General features: G+C 39.0%; 1 protein-coding gene across 3 annotated transcripts; it reads right to left on the bottom strand.

Moving 5' to 3' along the window:
- Window positions 1–5,937: 5,937 nt before the first annotated feature.
- cog8 (component of oligomeric golgi complex 8) lies at window positions 5,938–22,442 on the bottom strand. 3 transcript variants are annotated; one of them, XM_052028366.1, is made up of 5 exons: window positions 21,888–22,439; window positions 20,554–21,372; window positions 18,930–19,098; window positions 18,488–18,790; window positions 5,938–6,193 (listed from the first exon to the last, which is right to left on the bottom strand). In XM_052028366.1, the coding sequence occupies exons 1-5, from the start codon at window positions 22,428–22,430 to the stop codon at window positions 6,183–6,185; spliced, it is 1,845 nt and encodes a 614-aa protein (XP_051884326.1). In that variant the 5' UTR covers window positions 22,431–22,439; the 3' UTR covers window positions 5,938–6,182. The 3 variants fall into 3 exon arrangements, with proteins under 3 accessions (XP_051884326.1, XP_051884327.1, XP_051884324.1); XM_052028367.1 differs by lacking the exon at window positions 5,938–6,193 and adding an exon at window positions 7,998–8,287 and having other exon boundaries at window positions 21,888–22,442; XM_052028364.1 differs by lacking the exon at window positions 5,938–6,193 and adding an exon at window positions 16,547–16,885.
- Window positions 22,443–23,213: the final 771 nt, after the last annotated feature.

Below are 23,213 nucleotides of genomic sequence, written 5' to 3'. Positions count from 1 at the left end.
GAAAGAAAAAGGGCAAAAGCCAAAATAAGAAGGTGGGGGTGTGGGTGGGGGGAGGAGCACATGCTGGCAGGTGATAGGTGAGTCCGGATGAGGTGGGGATGAAAGGGAGTGATGTGAGAAGCTGAGAGGCGATAGGTGGAAGAAGCACAGGTCTGAAAATGAAGGAATCTGGTAGGAGAGGACAGTAAGCCATGGGATAAGGGGAGGGAGGTGATGGGCAGATCATGAGGGGAGGGGAAAGAGAAGGGGTGAGGGGGCTGCAGGAATGAGGGAAAACAAATGGGGGGGAAAGGGAGGGGAGGGGTTACTGGAAGTTAGAGAAATTGATGTTGATGCCATCAGATTGGAGACTCCCAAGGCAGAATATGAGGTGTTGCTCCTCCAATCTGCGTCTGGCCTCACGTGGCATTAGTGGAGGCCATAGATAGACAAGTGGAGTTGAAGTGCCTGGTCACCGGGAGATCCTGACTGTTGTGGCGGACGGAGCAAAGGTGCTCAGCGAAGCAGTCACTCAATCTGTATCGGGTACTGTTGCGGTGAACAGAGCAAGGGCACTCACTTAAAGCGGTCACCCAATCTGCACATCTCCTCCCTCACTACCATTCAGGGCCCCAGACAGTCCTTTCAGGTGAAGCACCTGTGAATCCAAGGGTGTTATTTATTGCATCTGGTGCTCCTGGTGCAGCTTCCTCTACATCAGTGAACAGGATCTCTCAGTGGCCAGCCACTTTAATTCCACATCCCACTCCCATACTGACAAATATAGATTTGTCTAGACTGGGGAAATGTCTAATGCTTTTTCCTCAGGGTTCAGTACTGGGACCACCTCTTGTTTCACAAGTTCCTCAGATTTTGTGAACTTAGGATGGATCTTTTGAAATATCTTACTTTTGTTCCAGTGGGTGGGAGAAGTGGCAAAAAGGAAACCACTTGGGCACAGGTGGACAAAAGTGGTTTCATAGCAGCAACTGTAAGGAACAGAATTTACGTTTGTTCATTAAGTGTTGACCTATTGCTTTTACTATTTGTTATTTTTCAATATAAAAGTTAGGTTCTACATTGATCTACATGACAATTTTCCCCAAAAGTAATACATGGGTGGTAGCTAATAACTTTGCAACAACTTAAGTTATAATTCCTTTAAAAGATATATTTCCTATCCATTTTTTTCCTTGTTTGCTTTCCCCCATTCTCCACCATCCAATTTTTTCCGTCATTTTTGCTTTCTTCTCCCCTAAAGCTTCCACCATTCCATGCTATTTTCTTTTCACCTATTTAATTTTCATTACCAGACTTCTTGAAATTATTTTTCAACTATCCCAAGTTGATAAGTCATTAAATGAAAATTTTTTTTAAAACCTGCAAATTGTGGAAATCTAAAATAAAAACAGAAAATACTCAGAAGGTTGGGCTGCATCTGTGGGAAGACAAAGTTAACATTTCAGGTCAGAGACATTTCACAGTTCTGAGGAATTATTGTTGAAAAGTCATTAATGCATTAAAAGAAACTGTAATCCCAGTACTTAATTCTGAGAAACGGCATTAGACATTTCCCCAGTGTACACAAGTCTGTAACGCAATATCAATAAAATGTTTGCCATCCATACTACTGTCCCCTATTGGCTTCAAGTTTTCGTAACAAGCCTGTGCAGAAATTACACCTACAGCGTCACCCATCCTGATACTACTTCTTCAAAAAAAAAGCTAGATGCAATTTTCACTTAGCAGCTCCATGTTACTCAATAGACTGAATAGACAGGGTATGTTTTCCTTGGTGATTTAAGTACTCGCCTAGATACTTCTTAAATGTTGTGAGTCACTGCCTCCAGCACCCCAACAGGCAATGCATTACAAATTCCAGCCACTCTTCATGTGGAAAATGAAATCATCCTCAAATCCACTCTCAGCCTCCTGTCGCTTACCTTAAATCAATGCTGTCTGTGATGAGTGAAAACTTGTTACTACCTACCCCAATCTTTGCCCCTCATAATTTTGTACACTTCAGTCAGATTCCTTCCCACCTCCAACAGCCTTCTCTGATCCAAGGAAAACCTACCTTGTCTATTCAGTTTCCCTCATAACTGAATTGCTCCATCTCGGGCAACGTGCTGGTGAATCTCCTTTGCACCCTCTCCAGTTGCAGTAAGTATCCTTACATTTCATTCCTCAGATTCCCACCCACTGGAACAAAAGTAAGATATTTCAAAAGATCCATCCTAAGTTCACAAAATCTGAGGAACTTGTGAAACAAGGGGTGGTCCCAGTACTGAACCCTGAGGAAAAAGCATTAGACATTTCCCCAGTCTAGACAAATCTATATTACAATATCAACAAAATGTTTGCTATCCATTCTACTGTCCCTCTTATTACATTGGCTTCAGGTTTTCCTTTAATATACTTTCATTCTGGGCCAGGATTTGATAGATAAGATTTCACTACATTATTGCTTTTTGTTTTAAAAAGGATTTTGGAAAAAACATCTACACATTAAAAGAAGTTGTAAATGAAATAAGGGATAAGGAAACCAAGCGAAGGCTGGCAGTTTTGCCATATCAGCTCCATTTCAAAGAGCCATTTCCTGAATACATCAGACAAGGTGAGTTTTTCTTCCCCCTTGTAATTTACTTGAGATTTAAAATTTTGTGTATGAAACTTTAAATACTTTCTTATAATTTTTTAGACAAAGTGGATACCCATGAAGTAAGAACTTGCATTCGTCTTTCCAGATGTCTCCCTAAATGCTTTGCTTATATTCAGTTACTTTGAAATGACCCAATTATGTTGGTGTGCACAGGAGCTATTTCATCTGGCAGGGCCTTGCATTTAAATTTGAACAATTTGAACAATTTGAACGAATTAATAACCAAATGGTGTATAAATATTTTTCTGATAGCAGTCATTATCTGACAGAGTTCAAGGTTGTGATTGAAAGTGAGAATCGTACAGATTTTGATAAGGCTGGCCCCCAAGCAATAAGACCAATACCATCAGCAGTAAACTTGCCAAATGTTTCAGTAAATAAAACAACAGAAAATCATTGGGTGCTGTTACAATCTGGTAAAGAACCAGGAATTCTACTCCCCAATTAAAAGTCAAGGACAACATAAGAATAAAACGAAACCATATGAAATTGCAAAAGAACAAACACAGGTCATGGGAGAAATACATTTAATAAGATAATGGAAAGAACTTCCAAAAGGAGAATATGAAAAGACTTGCAAGAGATATCAACAGTAGCTATATTAAAGAAGAGCAGGGTGATGGGTGCACTGCAGGTTCCTTGAAAATTGATAATGGTGATATTCTAGTTGAAAATAAGAAACTAGATTTCCCAGAGAGATAGCTAGATTAATTTATAAAAGAATTCACATGCAAAGATGTAGGGTGTTAGTTTGGGTCAGTGGGAAGACTCTTGCCCCTTGAGTCAAGATTGTGAATTCAGATATTGAAATCATAAACATTCCACTGCAGCCTTATTGGAGGGCTACAATTGGGTTGAGAAGGTAAACCACAGTTATCTCTGCTTTCTTCAGCAAACGTAAAACATCTCAAGTGACTTTAAACACAAAGGTTCTCCTGGGGTCGTATGCACTAAAACTAATGTGTCATTGGTGTTTGTGGAACTGCATCATGTGGGAATTCATTGGCGGGTTTGCCGATATAAAGATGCAAAAATCGTTTATGGGTTAATCCTGAAGATGTGTCAAATACTGTATTAATATGTTTGTTCATAAATCTGTACGTTCAAAAATAGTTAAAACATTTTTGATTTTCACTATTTTCTTTGTAGTATCAGAATTTTCCAAAAAAACTGGTGACTACCCCAGTCTCTCGGCAACTGACATTAAAGTTCTGGCGTTAACTTGTCAACTTGAAACTGAATTTGTGGGAGCTAGCCACTTGAAAAAAGAACCTGTGCAAAAAGTAAGCAATTTATCAGTAACAAGTTCTTTGACTGGATTCTTTCATATACAGTACTGTCTAAACAGCAGTTGTGTTCAGAAGCCTGTGGCTGTGCAAAAGGACTGTAGATGGACTTTTCATTGGGTGAATAGGTATCCTGCTTTATTGAGGGCATTGTTCTCCACCTGCAAAAACATCCATACAACATCCAAGCTTTTGCTGATTACGTGACAATTACATCCAATGCTGGCCAAGAAAAAGAACAAAGGAAATTTGAGTCTCCTAGAATCCATGCCGTCTCAGTGACCAGAAACTCAACCATAATATCAGATAAATACCACAGCAACCTAAAACAATTCGGAGCCTGCCTAACTTGCAGTATCTAAAAAGGACATATGACTGGAGGTCTCTGACCAGTTGTGTTCAATGAGGATCAGTGCTGGGACCTCTTGTTTGTAATACATATAAATTATTTGGACAAAAATATAGGTGCTCTGATTAGCAAGTTTGCAGATAACACAAAAATTGGTGGAATTGCAGATAGTAACAAAGGTTGTCAATGGATACAGCAGGGCATAGATCAGTTGGAAATTTGGGCAGAAATTAATTTTAGTTTAATCCAGACAAGTGTGAGGGTATATTTTGGGAGGTCAAATGAAGGAGGAAAGTGTACAGTAAATGGCAGTACCCATAAGAGCATTGATGTACAATGGGGTGCAAGTCCACAGTTCCCTTAAAGTGATGAGGTGGTATAGAAGGCATATGGCATGCTTGCCTTCATCAGTCAGGTGCAGAACAGGTTCACCTAGATGTTACCTGGATTAGAGAGTATTAGCCATTAGGAGAGATTGGACAAACTTGGATTGTTTTCTCCAGAGCATCAGAGGCTGAGCAGCAACCTGATAGAAGGATATAAAATTATGCCAGAGCCTTTTTCCCAGGTTGGAGATGTCAAATAATAGAGGGTATAGCTTTAAGGTGAGAGGGGGAAAGTTTAAAGAAGATTTACACAGAGGGTGGAAGGTGCCTGGAATGCACTGGCAGCGGAAATGGTAGAAGCAGATATGGTGGCAGTGTTTAAGAAGCATTTAGACACACATGTGAACATGCAGGGAATAAAGGGATATGGACCTTGTGCAGGCAAATGAAATTAGATTTCATTTTCATGTTGTGAAACTAAAATTTTAGTTTAAATTGGAATCATATTAGTCGGCACAGGCATCATGGGCTGTGCTGTACTGTCCTCTATTCATTTGCTGGAAGAACAATTGAAAAACTTGCACTATGCAGGGCAAAGCAGTTGGTGTGATTCAAATACATTCACTAACGTAAATATCTGTCCCCTCTAGTGACTGAGGCTGCAATGTGTTGTAACTATAGCATACAATACAGTAGGTCACAACTGCTCCAAATACATGGCCTTCCCATCAATGCTCATCCTGAGATTGAAAACTAAAAGTGTCATAAACTATCTATGCATATATATTATCTGGCCCTGAGGCTAGGTACGTGTAAGGATATGGAAAATAGAATTAGGAATTAGCTAAGACCCTGAGCACCTGCTCTGCTATTCAAGAAGATCATCATTGATCTTTTACCTTGGAGCCACTTTTGTAGGTACTAACTGCATATCCCTTGATTCCTTTAATATCCAAAAATCTATTAATGTCTGTCTTGAACATATATTGAGCCTTCACATCCTCTTGGGCAGAGAATTCCAAAGATTCACAACCTACTGGGTGAAGAAATTTCTTCTCGTCTGAGTGGCCAGCCCTAGAACTTAATTGTAACTTGTCTTGAAAATCTGTTCTAGTGCTTTGAGAACGATGTAAAAATGGGCTTCGATGACCTAGAATCCACTTTTTCAAGGAGATTTGTCTCTCAGTCTCCTATTTCTAAATTAAAATTTTACCCATTGAGGGTACAAAACAATGAATGGAAGTCATTGGTCCAAAGTAATTTTGTTGTTTGCAAGGTAATACGTTAGCAGCATGTATCATGCCAAAAACACGGATATTGAATCTATATGGCATATCTAAAATATAAAGAACTTTGCACACAAGCCCAGGGTGATGAGATGTGTTGACATTGGTGATATTTTGGGCATTTGAGTCATTGCCTCAGAGTAAACACATCTCATCAGCAATCCAGGGATTATTTTGTGCAATGGAAATGTTAGGTAGCAGCATTGAAGAAAATACAACTTGTGCTTTCTTTTGGTAGGTTGAAGTGAGTAGCACTTTAAGGCATCCAGAGTCACTGATCAACGTAGCAGGCTTTCATCTGCCATCTAAGGTAAACAAAATTAAACATGCATAGTTTAGAACATTGTAAAGGATTTAAGTTCTACTTTGAGCAAGAATATGAAATAGAAAATGCTGGAAACAATCAGTAGTCAAGAAGCAACTGAGAGAAACGGTCAATGATCTTTCTTCAAATGCTTCAGGTGTTTGGCCTGAAACAACAATTCTGATTCTCTCTCCCCAGGTGCTGCCTGGTCTGCTGAGCATTTCCAGCATCTGCAGTATTTTGCTGTTTTTGAGGGAGGGGCGAATGTACGCTGGGAGTAGGGTAGAACCAACCGTTGAGAGCTTTACACACATTGCTTTGGTAATTTCTATTACCAAAGTTTGTAGCAGTAAAAAAAAACAAGCAGTGGTCATTCTTGTGACAAATGTAGTAGCCAAATTACACACGAGATTCCAGAGATAGTGAATGAGATGACTGATTAGATGATAAATGGAATTGTGCTGGATCTGACCCACCCGCACACAATATGGACTGCATATGGAGGATCAACCGAGCTGCCCCTCTGCACCTGAGAGTTGAGTGGTGACAGACAATGAGGTTTCAGTGGTTTGTGCTCTACAGATAGTGTACTGCTGATGCCCCGCTCCTGTCAAAGGCTGCCAGTGGAGCTTTGTCCCCTGTTAAAACTAGAGAAGCCATCCTATACTTTTTAAATGTCCCTGATAGTCTGAAATTTAAAGACTGAAATTAATGATTTTTAAACATTAGAATTAAAACCTTTACAAACAGAAGTTAGAATTAAAACTCTTTTAAACAAAAATAGTTTATCTGATCTCCACATTGAGGATCGCCATTGAAGAGTGTTCTGTCTAGTGTAGGAGCATAGAGCTGGGTTCCCCAGCATGATTCTGAGGAATTCCAGCAAGACGAGGCTGTGCCATTAGAATTCAAGTGGAGTTCAATGGCAGAGCCTAAATGACGTATCACTCAGCAAATCCCAGATATACAATGGGTCTGTGTGAGTCTGGGACTTGCTTGCATGAAAGTGTCTGAATGTTGACTGTTGCCTGTGGGACCATTGGTCACAGCCAGCATGATTTGGCCTGTGTTTTGTTTTTTTTGTTGTGTGGTGTTGGAGGTAACTGTTCAATAGAGGGTGAAGTTCCTCTATGTCTTTTTATAGTCTGAAGAAGTAACCTCATCTGAAACTTCAATCTCTCACTGAAATGATAGATGAAGTGTTTTGGAGTGAAGCTTAAATTTGTAAGTTATGTCTTACAAATTCAGACTTTCAGATTTTGTACCTCAGTGATTTAATAGGCCTTATTGGGTCAATGCATGGTCAAGAAAAGTTTTTTTTATTACTGAATGCTACCTACAGTTTAAAATCTTAGTAATTCGAAATGCAACAAATGTAAGAAACATCTAAAATCATTGTTATTTTTATGCAGAATCCTGAGAGGGGTTTCACAAAAGGAGATTGTGTACTTCCTTTAAGTTCAGAGGAGCTGTGCCATCCCTCTACAACAAAACATTCTAGTGAGTCACAAGAAGCTGATTTATCAGAGTTTGACGCCTTTCAATTCTGGAGAAACCCACTCCCAAGTATTGAAGATGATCTACAAGATTTGCTGGCAAGCAACGTAAGTTTTATTCTGTTGCATTTTCTGTTTTCACATTTTGAGCATTCAATGTATTTTCATTGATTGAGTTTTATTCTGTTTCATTAACAAATAATGTTTGTACAAAATTAGCAAATACAAGTCAACTTTTAGGCACTGAGAAATAATTCCATGTACTCCAATTGTAATATTTTGCTGCCTTTCATAAACTAACAGAACAAAGAAAATGTCTGCAATTCAAGAGCGAGATCATCGAACCAGGACGAAGAAGAGCAGCCTGAAAGTGAGGAGAAGGTAGAGGATGACAATGACGATAGTGAAGGGTGGATAACACCGAGTAACATTCAGCAGATTTATCGAGATATGGGCTGCTCTGAGACGATAGCAGACATCAAAGTTGGTTGTATGACTACAGATTTTGCAATGCAGGTAATAGATTTTGCTTCCTGTTTCAACTTTCTGTACTGTTTGTACAAATGTACAAGAGAAATTTTCATTGTTGCCATGTCCCTCTGCAAAACAAGTATTAAAATCATTTGAAGGATAAACAATCCAACACGAAGAAACTGAGTTTCCTGGAGACAACTCAAACGATGGAGCAGGTGTTGCAGGCACACCTTGGACAAAGCAGAAAATAAGGGTCATGAAGAATTGAGATATCAAAAGTAGCAGTCAGGATAGAAGGCTGCCTGTATTGCATGTTGGAAGTTCTACCTGCATGACATGACATTATTTTGGATCAATGCTCACTTTGATTCTGGGTCTATTTATCCATCATCTGCTGACACTAAAATCCATTAATTTACTTCACATTATCCCTTCTGACTGCATGGGGTATTGCAATGTGTAAATTGACTGCTGCATTTGCCTACAGAACAGTGCAGAGAGATAATTGTGAGTGCTTTACTTTCTTAGAATGTCCTTATTCAGATGGGGCTTCATGTCATTTCTTTGAACGGAATGATTATAAGGCAAGCAAGGAACTTCATTCTGCGTTGTCATGCATGTTTCAAGTGAGTATTAATGATGGGGCTTGTTTCTCTTCTTACTGGTGCTGCCTGACCTGGGTGTTTTCAGCATTTTTGGTTTTTATTTGAGTATTAATATATTTTGGTATTTGTTTCTGATATCTGAAACTAATAATGGAATGCATAAAAGGACCAGGGATTTCAGGGGGGAATTGGAGATTACGACATGAAATGCCTGCTTTCATTAGGTCATTATATGTGTGAACCCTATGTATAGCCTGGGAGAGATTACAAAATTTTTTCTTAAAAAGGCAAGATAAAAGATACAAGACAGGCAAGAAAAATGGGATGTTCATTGGGAATGAGAAATTGATTAAGTGGCTAAAGTGATGTTAGCAAGCAGTAATACAAGACATGAGAGAAAAAAATACATTTTCAAGATAATTGAGAATCTGAGCAGCATAGAATTTGAAGCACATAAATTTGGTAGAATGGAGTAGGGTTCAGCATCTCTGAAATATGGGAGAAGGAAAATCCAACACCAAGATTACAGACTGCTCTGCCGCATGATGTTCTGATGTGGGATATTGACCTTGAGCACCAACCAGTCATCTAGTATATTTACCCACGTCCAGTTAATTGAGTTGTAATAGATTTTTATCCTTGCAATGGGAAAGGATTTTATTCTCCTTGGACACTGACGCAGTATTTGATAATTACGGAGCAAGAAATATAAATAATTGCAAAGTAGCTTGCTGCCTTTGGTCCAATATTGTGCTCAAGTTCCAAGCTGAAGAGCAAAGTCTTACATATTTCATACCAGACATGTTCCCTTCTGATTCATTGCTGACCTATTTACTAATACATCTATTTCATACTGTTTACTGGTCACATTGGAAACTATTTTCTCCATTTGTAGGCCAATTGTAGCACACCTCCCACAGCTGAAATAATTAACCTAGCATTCAAGACATCTATGGATTTAACCCAAGTCTTCAACCTGTGTGTCTAAGTTAATATAACCTCCAAGCAACTTGAAAAATCATGCAACAGAGAATGTTTTTAATGCTCTATTAATTTATCAGTAAATGTAAAGAGGCAATGAAGATAATATTGTGTACTAAACCTATCTCTGGTTGGGTTTAACTAGGACCACAACTAACATGAATAAGGAATTCTGTCCAAACTGTGGCAACAAGACGCTGAAAAAGGTAGCAGTCACTGTGAATGAAGATGGCAGTCTTCACTTCCACTTCTCAAAAAATCCAAAAGTACTAAATCCACGAGGTCTGAGGGTAAGATCAAGTTTCATTTGTACTGTTTGTATGAAATATATTTTGAGATGTTACTTAAATGTCTGTATTTAGCTCTCTATATAATTATTTGTAACATACCCTGTAATACAAAATTGCTAAGATTATAGTTTGCATATTTAAAAGAGACACATGGATGTTGAGTTACAGTTAGTTATAGCTGATTTAAAACAATATTTCATGATTAATAAGATATAATTTTTTGTAAACATTCCACAGTTACAGGGTCAATTAGACTTGCAAACTTTTTACATTCTGCCCTCCAAATATTACGGTTAAAACTTGTGTAGCATTGAGTGGGGGTTAGGGGTGGGGGTGAGTTAATTCCTTAAAGCTCATTGAGAAAAGCAGTGGTACCTGAAATGGTGTAATTGATAATCTCCCTTCCCCCCCCCCCCCCCCCCCCCCCCCCCCCCCGCCCCCTCCCACCCCCAACGTTGTCTTCCTGGAACTACTAATGAAAGTGATGTGGGGCTGAAAGGGGAGATGATGGAGAGACATACTTAACAGCTGAAATTTGTTTACTGGATTTCTGGGGAAGTGAACTAGAAGTTAAATAGAGGAAAACTGCAGCAGTCTATACAATAACGGTTTTGTGGGATAAATACTATTGTGAAATTTAGTAAAGCTTTAAGGAAAAAATATTTGGGGGGGGGGAACAAATTGAAGGAATAAGTATCTTGTATCTGAAGAAGAGTTTGATTTTAAGATTAACCTTTTCTTTGGTAAATCATGGTTGATCATATTTAGGAAACAATTGTGAATTCCGTAGCATGATGTATTTAAATATCTGAACTTTAAACTCTGAGTGAAATAATATATTTTCCCCTCTCCAATAGCATTCTCTCCCATTACCACATGGTGGGAAACATGCCAATAACCCACATTTGACCGAGGACCAGAACTTCCCTCAGCAACGACAATCCAAGAAAGCGAGGCAGAAGACTAATGTCTTCGACCCAGACTACATTGCTGGGGTTTCCCCATTTGTGGAGAATGATGTCTACAGCAGAGCTGCTCACTTAAACATTCGGGACAGCAGATTTGGAGGAGGGAGGAGGAGGATGAACCCAAATGCTGCCCCAAAAAAATTTGTTAAGAAATAAATGTTTTTCTTCTCAACTCTGGCATCCCAATTTTCATATAGTTTTATTAAAAACTTCAGCTATAAAATTATGTGTGTATTATGTAAATTTATCAGGATTTATTAAAGTGTTCATTATTGTATGTGCTTTTAGAATATGGTTCTTTTAATTATGAACACAAGCTGTTGTAAACCAAAAAACCCAATGTGTGAAACCATTTTCTTGAGGCTGTGTTTATACAGTACTTGGTAAGAGGATTTAGCAGTCCAACTGCATGATGCTTGCCTAATTAGTATGCTAAAGAAAACAATATTCCTCCTTAAAGCTTACATTGTGGGTTCTGAGGTGGCTGATAAGGCTAAATGGGGCCCTCAGACAGGCGTAGGAGATGTTTCACAAGGTGGCCAGGTGGGAAACAGTGAGTTTCTTCCACTATTTTTGCTGGACTTCTGCATGTTGCAAAGGGACTTGTGGTTCCCATTTCCCACTCAAACACACTCATTTCAAGTGGATGTGGGTCAGGAATCCTCATGAGTCGGTGAGGATGTTACATCTCTTCAGAGAGGCTTTGAGAACAACTTTGAATAGTTTCCTCTATCCTCTTGCTCTGGTAGAACATAGAATGCATCTTATGGGAGTCAGTTGTCAGGCACATGAAAGATTTGGGTCTGCCCGCTGGAAGTGGCCAAGTAATGAGAGCCTCTGCTGGGACTTGTCCATATAGGAGAGGACATTTATCCTACCAGTGAATTTGGAGGATTTTGCAGAGATAGCAGTTTGTTGTACCAGTCCAGTGCTCTAAGCTATATAGGCATCTTTGAAACGTGCAGGAGCAGGGATCACTGTTTTCTGATAGACCTTGAGCAGTGATGATGAATTTCATTGATATTTTACTTCACTGAGAGCTGCTTCCTGTGATATGGAGGAGTGGCACATTTATTCCAGAATCTTAGCACGGATCTTTTGACAGGTGATGTTATGCAGAGGAAGCAAATTCAATGAAGACGTTTGTTTTGCAGGTGTTTAAAGTAGGGTTCTTTTATGCATCATTGAATAAATTGACGAATTGGAAGTTGGTCTCTGAATGTGTGCATACACAAATGTTGCTGCATACTCCAGTTCAGTAAGTGATCAAGTTTGGAGTGATTATTGTTTCTGGAGTGCAGATGACAAAGGTTGAACAATTTCACCTTTCATCCTCTAAATTAATAACCAAAAACCTAAGATTTAAAGTTGTTTTGGAAAACAGACTGGAAATTAAGGTCCTGAATTGGGGGAAAGCAGATTTCAATGTGATAATACTGAATCAAGCACATGTACTGGTCACAAGTACTTGCAGGCAAGTCTACATTTGACCAGGAAGGGTCATTAAAACATGAGTTCAGGGCCAATTTGTTCCCACAATGGTGAAAGGTAAGCTGGAATTGAAGATGGAAGAAAATTCTGAGGGATGGGATTAATCAAGGATAGTAAGCATGTTTTGTTAAGGGAAGATCCTGTCTTTCTAATTGAATATTTCAGGAAGGTAGCCAAATGTGAGGTGATGCAGTCATTTACGTGAACTTCAGTAGGGCCTTTAAGAAGATTCTAAATAGGAAACTGGGCCAAAAGGTGGTCAAAAGCAAATTAGATCCAAAACTGGCTGGTGTTAAGAGGCAGAAGGTGATGGCTGAGTGTTGTTTTAGTGATTGGAAGCTCATGACCAGTGGTGCATCACAGCAATCATTGCTGGGACCTTTTGTTTGCTATACACATTAATGATCTGGATGTGAATGTAGGAGATACGCTTAGTAAGTTTGCAGATGACATGAAAATTAGTGGGGTTGTTGCTTGTGAAAAGGGCAGTCTTTGGCTACAAAACTATATTGATGAGTTGGTAAAGTAGGGAGAACAATGGCAGGTGAAATTTAAACCTGAAGAATGTGAGGTGATGTATTTTGGGAGCACCATGAAGTACCAAGAACAGAAAGACCTCAGCAATGCAGATATCTGAACAGCACCAGCTGAGGGGGATTGGAGACAGGTACTTTCACATTTCAGTGGTGTTGAGACGAGCACTTGAAGCACCACAGTAGAGAAAGTTGAGTGCTGAAAGCTGGCATTAGTACAGACAGGTACTTGATGATCAGAATGGACATGGTTAGGCTAAAGGGCTGTTTCCATGCTCCATGATTATTAGATTCCCATCTATTCCAATGGGAAGCTGTTCGAGGTGAGATGCAGTACTGTGGTGAGAAAAATTGAGAGAACTATTGGCGTGATGATGCCAGTCTGCATTGATTGGGATAGTTTTGGAGCACTGGTTAAAATCATGGCTTGTAACCCACTGTATTGTAGAAGGAGGTTGGAAAGAAACTTCAGGGCAGCCAAATTTAACACAGCCCCTTTTGCTTGATGTAGTCAAATGCTTTTGTGAGGTCAAGAAAACCATGTATAGTGGCTAATGATGATATTTGCAGTTAGTTATTACATCATACCTAATGTGACAAAGTCCACACTACAGTTCAGGGAGAAACTCTTCCCCTTTGGAGGAGGCGGTTGAAGGATTTTGTTTGTAATAACTAGTAGAGAGACCTCTTTGTTGTTGCTACAATCAAATTTGTTTCCTTTCTTGAAAATGGTCACAATTACAAGGCCTCTGATGTGAGAATGAGACACAGAATTTGTGGCCAAAGTTCCTTTCTACCAAGTTTTAGGACTTCAGCCATTCCTGAGGTATTAGCCTTTTCTAGTTAACACAAGGCTTTTTCAACTTTTTGATAATGAGGGACGGCACAGGACTGAAGTAGGTAGTCTGCTGAGGGATGCACATGTTAAGTACAAAGAATAGTACAGCACAGGAACAGGCCCTTCAGCCCATGATGTTGTGTTGAACTAATTAAGCTAATGATGCCTGATCTTTTCTGTCAGCACATTGTCCACAAAGTCATGATTTGAAATGCTCCTTCCAATGGGTGCTGAATGCCTCTCGGGTCATTTAAATCCGAATTCTCTTTGGTTACATTTTAATGCAACATTTGCAAACTTTAATAATTTTATCTCAAAGTTAAAACATTCACTTCAATATTTTTCTCATGTTGTTTCAAACAAATTTTCTAAACAATTACTTTAGATCTATTAATGTGCATTCATGACAGAATAATCTTTCCAATTAGTTTGTCAGCTTCCAAATGCTGACATTTAAACTTGTGACAATCTGTTTATAATATTTATGCACTAGTTGTCCACTGTGCGACGCTGAGGAAAAAAGTTAATTAACTGTCTGACAATCTTTAAGGATGTTAAAAATATACTAACATTTTATGCAAAGGTTTCAATGTATACAACTTTTTGATGAATTTTGATCTAAGCCATTCTTATTTTACACAATGCCACATTTCCCCATGGTATTAATGGTGAGAAAAACTGACTGCATTTTATATACTAGATTTAACAGTTTCATCTTTAGTTGAATCAACTTAAAAAATGCACTAAAGTATTGTGAATTTTTTTTAGAATTAGTGGTGATTATGGCATCAGCAATGAAAACTATTATTCAAATAATTTAATCAATTTTAGATTTGCAGTAATGTAGATGAAGAATCATCAGTAGAAATTGTGCTATTTCCAGATATGTGATTATATACAGTTTGATAGTAATTCTGTAAAGTTTAAAGCAAATTAAGTTTTCTCTCCCAACATTAGAATAAAGATCTAATTAAATTTATTACTTTACCTTCACTTGTAGTTGTATGGTGATATCAAAATATCTGCTATAGCTGGTTAATTTCTGTGTCAATAAACTTAAATCCGTGCTCTCTGAATACCAACTCGTACTGCGGTGGAAACAATTTCTCCTTACTGACTAAAAATGACTCAGTTATGAACACATACATTCTCCCTTCACTTCTTCCAACCCCCACCTCCCGCCCCTGAAAGGAACAATCCCAGCTTCTGTAGTGTTACTGTAGAACTGAAGTTCCCTTTTTCTTTACCTTGTAAATCTTTCCTGCACACTCTTGATAAACCAAACACACATTCCAATTGAAATCTAACTGGTAAGTTGAAGGTACCATGTCTCCCTTTCTAAAACAATGTGTTTCACATGCTGCTTTAGGCTTATCAAATTGTACTGCCACCTTCAAAGACAAATGCAGGTGAACTCTTGGGTCTCTGTGATCCTGAACCACTTTTGAAAGACTTAATGATTTATGCTGTGTTAATACAAATATTTGACTGCATGCATCAAATTTTGTGCTTAAATGTGATAATCTTGCTGCTGTACATAAAGGGGCATTAAACAAAACCTGGGGTCCATAGCCTAGTCAGTTTAACAGTTATGGCAAGAAAGGTGCTGACTTTTTCCCTCAGTGTCCAGAGAATGAAAATTGAAAGATCAAGGACTCAAGAGTCAAATCACGTTTAACTCGAGAATTATTTTGATAATGTAAAAGTTGAGTAGGGCTTGGATTGTCAAAAGGGCTACTGCATAGCTGCACACAATGGCCATGGGACAAATGTTAGGACTTGCAGAGTTAAAGGACAAATTGGTGACTGGATAGCAAATATTAAAAAAATGGCAACTAGGAAAACATTTATCCAGATTGGAGGTAAACTCCAGTAATCAGCAACCTTCAGATGTTGGTAGTCCCAGACTAGCAGATTTTACCAGACTATTGGATACTACTCCTATTAATACCAAACACACTTTTTTTAAAAAAAAATGTTACGTAGTATTCTAAATTTTCTAGTGAACACTGAATTTAAAGGGTGTGAGAAATTACAAGAACTCTGGTTCCAGCCACAAACCTACCCGTGTGCCTGACCCCTGGTGTTCTGGACCCCAATATTCACTTAGCTTTTCTAGAAGAGACTTTGATGGTCTCAGTGTTGATCATAGCCCTTGGCTTTACTCAATTCTTCAGTGCAGATCTTTTCCCCCAACCTCCATTGGCTGTTGAAATTAAAAATTTAAAACACTACAAATGCCTTCTGAAGCTCATCTGGGAGCTGATCTACAAAGAAGAAAAATCCAAGCCCTATGCAACTTTTACATTATCAAAATAATTCTCAAGCATGATTTGACCTTTCAGAATCCTTGATCTTTTAATTCTTCTGCTTAGGCAGTTCATGGACACAGGATGAGGAGTGAAATATGTCCGTGCACAAATTCTTTCAGGGATTGCATACCAGAGCAGGGTCTTGGTCCAAAGGCAGGGAGGCCCAAGCCAAATGGAGGTCAGGTTCCACTGGGGACATAATGCACACTCTACACACACAGATGCACTCAGTATTGTCCACGCCCTTTTCCTCAGCTCACATTCCCCTCTATCTTGATCGCCTTTCTTCAGTCACTCCTTGGCCCCTCTAAGCCCTCCTTCCCTTTTCATCACCTTCCTCTTCACTCCCCCACTCTCCAGCTGTTATTGTTTGCATTTTCCAACATCAAAGTCATACACTGACAACTGCTGTTACGCTCTTTAGAGTTATTCCCTAATTGCCCCAGTTATGCCACTCAAAGCCGATGGCCTAGCCAAGACCTGCTGAACTTCTCAAAACTCCAGGACGAACTGATATCAGAAGATTGTAGCTTCCTAGTGTTCTGCAGGAAGATTGATGGGTCTCAGCATGTGTTTTTCCAGCTCCTGGACATGGATTCATCTTGCAGGAGTGGGAGTATCTCAGTTGGTCACCACCATCACTCAGCATGTACAATGACCTCAAGTCTCCCATGCTCCTCTTCAACTCAGTGGACCTCTGCTGCACTGTTTTTAAACCCGATTGAATAAATTAGAATCCAGAAATTAGATTGGATAAAATTTCTCAATTGACAGGAAAGGGTCTCAGACCTTATAGTTATTCTGTACCAGGGTTTGGAAGCAATTAGTTTAACCAATTGACACTTTAACATGACTAAGTATTTTTGAGTCCTAGAAATAATTTTTAAAGCACCTTCCATCCTATATTGAAATAGTGGAAAAAATGCTTTGGGAATTTTAAGTAACAAATAATTTATTGTGTTTCACATATCAATATTGCTGTATGTCACATCACACTTGCCTATAATCAATGTTTCATAACCATTAACAAGTTTTAGTTTCACAGAATTTCCACCAGCCTTTTGTAAAATGCTTTCAGAACAGCGCCATGCAAGTCCTGTAAACCATCAATTACCAAAATATGAATTGTTAAAAAGATACAATGTCATTCTAGTTGCTTATCTAGATCAGATTTAATGTCAATTCATTAATTCTTTTTGTCAAGTTCATTTCTTCCCCCAAACAAGTGATTTCACATTTCTGGAGTGGATGATTGATACCATGGAAGAATGCTTATTCGTTATTCTATCATTAATAGTGTTAGAGTTAATTAACATTCTGAGAACAGAACTTCAAAAAAGAAGGCCCCAAATAAAGAAAAACAAGTGCCTTAAATTTTTGCTAAAATGTTTTCTGCAGAGACCTGCTGGCTTTTAGCTTCATAACTGCAGAATTTCGTGTTTCTATACAAGCCTGTGCGAATATTTAAAAAATTGTGAATTTCTGTTGAGCTGATCACTGGGAACTGCCCATTTGTACTCCAATATGAATTCGTGTCATAGGGTGATATAGCACAGAAACAGGCCTGGCAGTCCAACAGGTCTGCAATGATCATCAAGTCCCCATCCACATTGATCTTACACTAATCCCATTTTATTCTCCCCACATTCCCATCAAATCCATTAGATTCTGCCACTTACATATGCACTAGTGTAATTTAGTGGCCATTTAACTTATCCACACATCTTTAGGATGTGGGGGAAAAACCCATTTAATCACAGGGAGAACATGCAAGCTACCCACATTGGAGATCAGGATTGAACCTAGATTACTGGAGCTGTCAGGTAGCAGCTCTACTAGCTGCATCATTGTGTCGCACACTACTCAAGGAGAGCAATGCTGGAGCATGAACTACTGCAGTCAACCAGCAGGCAGAAATAGGCAGTAAGCACCTAGCAGAACTTTCAGACCAACTTAGTTTTTTTAAGCAGACATTCAAGCATTGGTTTCTCAGTTCTCATTTTATACAATGGTTTACATCAGACAGTGAAATTCTCAGAGATGATTTGATAGCAAAGTGTCTGATTTCATAAGGAAAATTATATTTATCAACTGTTAACATTATTAAAAGCTTACATTAATAAATCTGTTGGAAAAATATTGATTCATAACTCACCTTGGCTGACTACCAAGATCTTTTATTTTCCTTTTTTCGCATTTTAAAGACAAATGATCCCAATCCAGTGTTCCCAGATCCCAATTACAGGCATATACAGTCATAATTTCTAACTTAAAAACAGACCTATAACAAAGATTGTGGTGAAGTACCTTCTGCTCGCTGGCCAACAACATCAGGCATGCCTGGCTTTACTTGCTCTGTTCCACCACTCAGCACAGCAGAAGATAACACTGGAGAATATTGTTCACTCAGTATCTCACTTTTTGGTTCTAATCCAGGGCTGTGCAAGGTGGATTCTACTGTCAGGATCTGTTCTAGTTCCTCATCAAGACCGTTCTTGGGTGGAATTATGATTTCTTTTTTGGGGAGGATAAAATCAAGCAGCTCTAGAATAACACCTTTATTAATGGAACCAATGGAGCCATATTTATGAACCTGAGTGGGAGGAACACCTGCCAAAAACAAAAGGAAATGGAAATACATAACACAAAGGATATACAATTGTCAGTAATGTTGCAGGATTGTGATTCAACAAGATTAATTGAACACAATTGAAATATTATACATTGTAAGGAACAGCAAAGTACATACCAAGAATCTGTGCTAGTTGTGCTGGTGGAAAAAGCACTTGTAAACATCTGTTCAAGTAGGGGACCAGATCTTCGGTGAATGTAACACAGAACTGGACAAACAGTTCCTGTTCTTTCACACTGAAGGCAGTTTCCTCTGCTCGGTGAAAAGCAAGAATTAGCTTTGTAACCTACAAAGAAAAAATTAATTAGCAAACAAAATTTTTTTTTGCAATACTTAACATTCTACTTCAAAAGAATGATAAGGCTGTTGGTTCCTCCAGATCTATCATTGCTATAACAAGCAGAGTGTACCGCACAGGTCAGGTATGCAATTTCTCCTCCCCACTGCGTTCCCTTAAAACAGATCATATTGATTTAACAGACTTCTGTTCTCAGTTTTGACCAAAATGCTTTGAAGGTCAGTTACAGTACAATACGCTGACTTTAAGCAATTCATTCCCAAGGATCAAGTCAGCCTTTAATTACTAACCTAAAAGTTTTTGGCAACAAAATGCTGGCATTTGCATTAACCCCCATATTCCAAACTGAATAAAAACTCGAGTGGGATTATTCTAGCAGATGCAGCATGGATAGAACTAGAAGAGAATGGAATGTCAGTGAAAATTTAATGCCAGTAATAGAAAAGGTGGTAAGAGTCAAGGATTAGGTCAGGTAAAAGTTATAGTAAATTTGAAACATAACAAAGTTCTCCAAATTGCAATGAGTACGAAATAGCTAACCAACATATATTTTAAAAAATAATCCAAGGAAGCAAAGTGTTTAATTTATCCTGCAAGGAAAATCATATCTGAAAGCTCTATAGTGGAATTGAAAGTTCTTCTAGGTGCAAAGAAATCCTACCAAATGAGTGCTGAGGTAACAGGGGTTTGAATGCTATTAATGAAAAAGCAGAGACCTGCAGGTGGCCATGTCAAGTGGTGAAGGTGAGACAGATTCTACATTAATAGTTAATAGAGATATTCAGGGGAAAACATTGGGATAGTTAGTAATAAAATTTCTCAAATTCCAAAAGTTCACTGAAAACATTATTTTACTTGTTTTAAAAAGAAGACAAATTTGCTTCTACACAGGCTCCATCATTAGACAAGTAAAAGAGTTTTGGGGTAGATTTACCAACAAAATTTCCAGTAAGTCTTGTCACTGTCCAAGACTTTGCTGCTCATGTTCCAAACTATCCTGAAGCAAATCTTGCTCATCCATCCCCAATCACATATATTAGTTCCATTTCTTTAATCACCAGGCTCAAGATTCCAGAATTTTCCTCATCTACACTGATATCTTCTCATTAGTCATTTCTCTTAACCAAGTTCTGAATCACCCCACTATTATCTCTGCTTTTGACTTGGATATTTGATAATTCAATAGGTACACTGGGCCAATCACTAATTTTTGCCCTAGAGGGATGATGCACTGTGGGATTTGACAATTTTAGATACAAGAAAAAACAAGATGACATTAACACTTGAGGCAAAAAAGATGGCTAATAAGAAGAGGAAACAGTGATATTTCAATTAACCTAAATTGCAACAGAACATTTGTGTCTCTAAGCTTACTCATTAGCACTTCATTTAAAGATATTTTTGTATTAGAGTTTAATTTTCTTGCAATGATAACAGAAATACCTTCACAAGACCATCTTCCAAGCACATAGCTACTTCCTGTGCAAGTGCCACGGGACAGCAGAGACGAAGGTCATTAAAAGCTGCCAAATTGTTATTTAGAAAACATGCCAATGGAGGGAAGTCTAGAAGCACCATTGGAGGTTGCAGAGTTCCTGGCTGTTCAGTTGGCAGAGTTATAGGGATGGTACTCCCCAACATCGATGGGGGAGAAATTAAGGTATACAAATTCATGTCTTCTTGAAACTTCTCCACAGCCTCTTGAACAGCTTTCGCAAAAGTATTCATAGCAACTTTCTGAAACATAGGGGCAAGCTGTCCACGAAAATCTGCTCCAACACGACTAAAAGAAAGTCCAAAATACATACACTGGCCTAGCAATGAATCTAAACGGCTACCAACTCCCTTCTGAAGGTCCAGTTCCAGGGTTCCCAGAAACTCGGAAACCTTTTGCACCACCCATCCATGGAAAATGGCACTTTCATTCACAGTGTGATTGTTGGACAGTAGCAATGGATCTTCATCTGAGAAAATAGCACGATACTGAGTGATGATGTCAAACAGATGAACTCGGCAAGCTTCAACTGTCTTTGTTATATGGAAATAAGGATCACTATCTGATATGGAGCCAAGTATGGATTTCAACCAGGCATCACGTGCTTGAAGAAACTTTATTCTTAATTCTGCTTCAGTGAAAACATCCATTCTCCTCAAATAGCCTATGACCCGGAGACAAGCAGGAAGTTGGATATTGGTGCGTAACTGCTGGATGAGCTGGTTTAACATCAGCTGTGCAGAGGAACGTACTTCATTCACTATTCCCTGTGTGAGAAAATGTCATTAAAAACTATTTTTATAAAGCAGTCCATTTTAAAAAGCTTATTTACATCACCTTATTTAAAACAAAACCCAAGGTGAGCAGAAAAGACTAAAATACTTGAAATTAAAAAAAATCAAGCTTTTCAAGGATTAGTGGGCAATACAGTGGCAGAGCTTTGGTTTCCTCCCACATCCAAAAGATGTGTGGGTCGGTAGGTCAGTTGCCCGCTGTGTGTTAGTGTAGGTGAATCGGGAAGAGTCGATGGGAATGTGGAGAGAATAAAAGGGGATTCACACAGGATTAGGGTACATGATTAGTTTACAGTTGGCAGAGATTCAGTGGGCTGAAGGATTTGTTTAAGTGTTGCACGATTCCGTGACTCTTTAAAAAGGTATCTTCCAGATAGTTGTTTTGTGTTACACACATGCACTTTGTCGAAAGCTTATTTTCAGCTTGTCAACTGCATCTATTTCCAGTCTTATTAAATGACAACTCTAAAGCTCTAGGAGACTAATACCTGTATGACGGGTATAGAAGAGTACTTCTTCTCCAATCTCTTTACGTAAGAGGCTAACTCAAGAGCCTCCTCGTAGTAGCAGTTCCTAACGCAGGTATCCATGAGTTGCGGGATCTCCAGGATTTCGAGGATCTCGGTGTGACGGTTCAGGGTCAGGCTGTTCATCCTTCTGCTGGCGCCGGTCTCCTCTGTCTCCTTGATGAACTGCTTGCATTTCTCGCTCAGCCCAGGCAGCTTGTCCAGCACGGCGGAGACGTGCTTCTCCACCAGCCCGAAGTCGCGGTAGATTTCCTTGGTGCACTCCGCCGTTTTGATGAACGTTTTGTAATTGCAGAAGGCCAGTTCTTGGGTCTGCTGCAGGATCTGGGCCCGCTCCTCCGCCAGCCGCTCGGGCTCGCGGTTCAGCTTGTCCACTCCGTACGAGCTGAGCTCGGACAAATACATCGTGAAGTCCGGGTTCTCCCTCCAGTTCTCCGGGAAAGAATCCCTGAAGATAGAAGCCAGAATACTTTCATCTTCCACGTCAATCCCAAGGGCCGCCATCTTGGTGGCCAGCGCGACTTCCGGTTTCAACAAGCTGCAACTTTATCAAAAGCCACAGAGACAGGAGTCTCCGACGGCTGGAGCTGTTGCTAGGCAACACCATGCTGCGCAGTTCAGGAAACCCCCACAGCTGCCAATGCCTGGGATTAAAGGACTTCGCAAAGTACCTTACAGCCAAGTGTGTTTGTTTAAAGTACGTTTAGTTTTGTTATATGTAGTAACTAATGTTCAATTTGTGCACAGCAAGATGATACAGATAATTATCATATAAAAGTTTACGTTAGTTAATATTGGCCAGTACTCCAGAAAGGACTTCCATGCATTATTTCGGTCAGCTCAATGAGAACGTTTTTAATTCTCGGTATGATTAAGCTTGTAATATGGGGGTAGAGGAATATATGTTATATTTAATAAGAATCATTAGTAATTATAAGCGAGCACCACATTTCAGCCTGTTTCTACTGCATCCTATTATTAACATGGTCAGAGTCTCTAGTTTGCTTTTAGTAATATTATGTAATAAGTGGCAATTGAAATTACAGGTGTGGTTGTATCAATGAGATCGCTATCCATTAGGTTGACGACTGCCTTGAACAGACTTCAGCCACTTGACATAAGGGGCTCAATTTGACATAATCGATCCTTAAAACTAACCATAGAATTTACACAGATTACTTTTGAAGCAAACTACAACAAGGAAAATGGAACCCTTTTGGGTATAATGGAAATATAGAGGGGGAAATCATATACATGTTTCTATATCTGTTCAGTATTGTGTTGGAA

This window comes from Pristis pectinata, chromosome 13, assembly GCF_009764475.1.
Source record: "Pristis pectinata isolate sPriPec2 chromosome 13, sPriPec2.1.pri, whole genome shotgun sequence".
In the NCBI taxonomy this organism is placed as follows: Eukaryota; Metazoa; Chordata; class Chondrichthyes; order Rhinopristiformes; family Pristidae; genus Pristis; species Pristis pectinata.
Note: the sequence above shows the minus strand (reverse complement) of the source record. Positions and strands in the feature narration are given on the sequence as shown.

Bases quoted from the DNA above. Each gene is read 5' to 3' on its own strand.
- cog8 (XM_052028367.1), bottom strand. From the start codon at position 22,430: ATGGCGGCCCTTGGGATTGACGTGGAAGATGAAAGTATTCTGGCTTCT. The intron at 19,099-20,553 runs GTATTTCTGTTA...TTTTCTTTGTAG, and splicing joins TGGAAGATGGTCTTGTGAAG to GTTACAAAGCTAATTCTTGC. The intron at 8,288-18,487 runs GTACTTCACCAC...CTTGTTTTGCAG, and splicing joins TGTTGGCCAGCGAGCAGAAG to AGGGACATGGCAACAATGAA.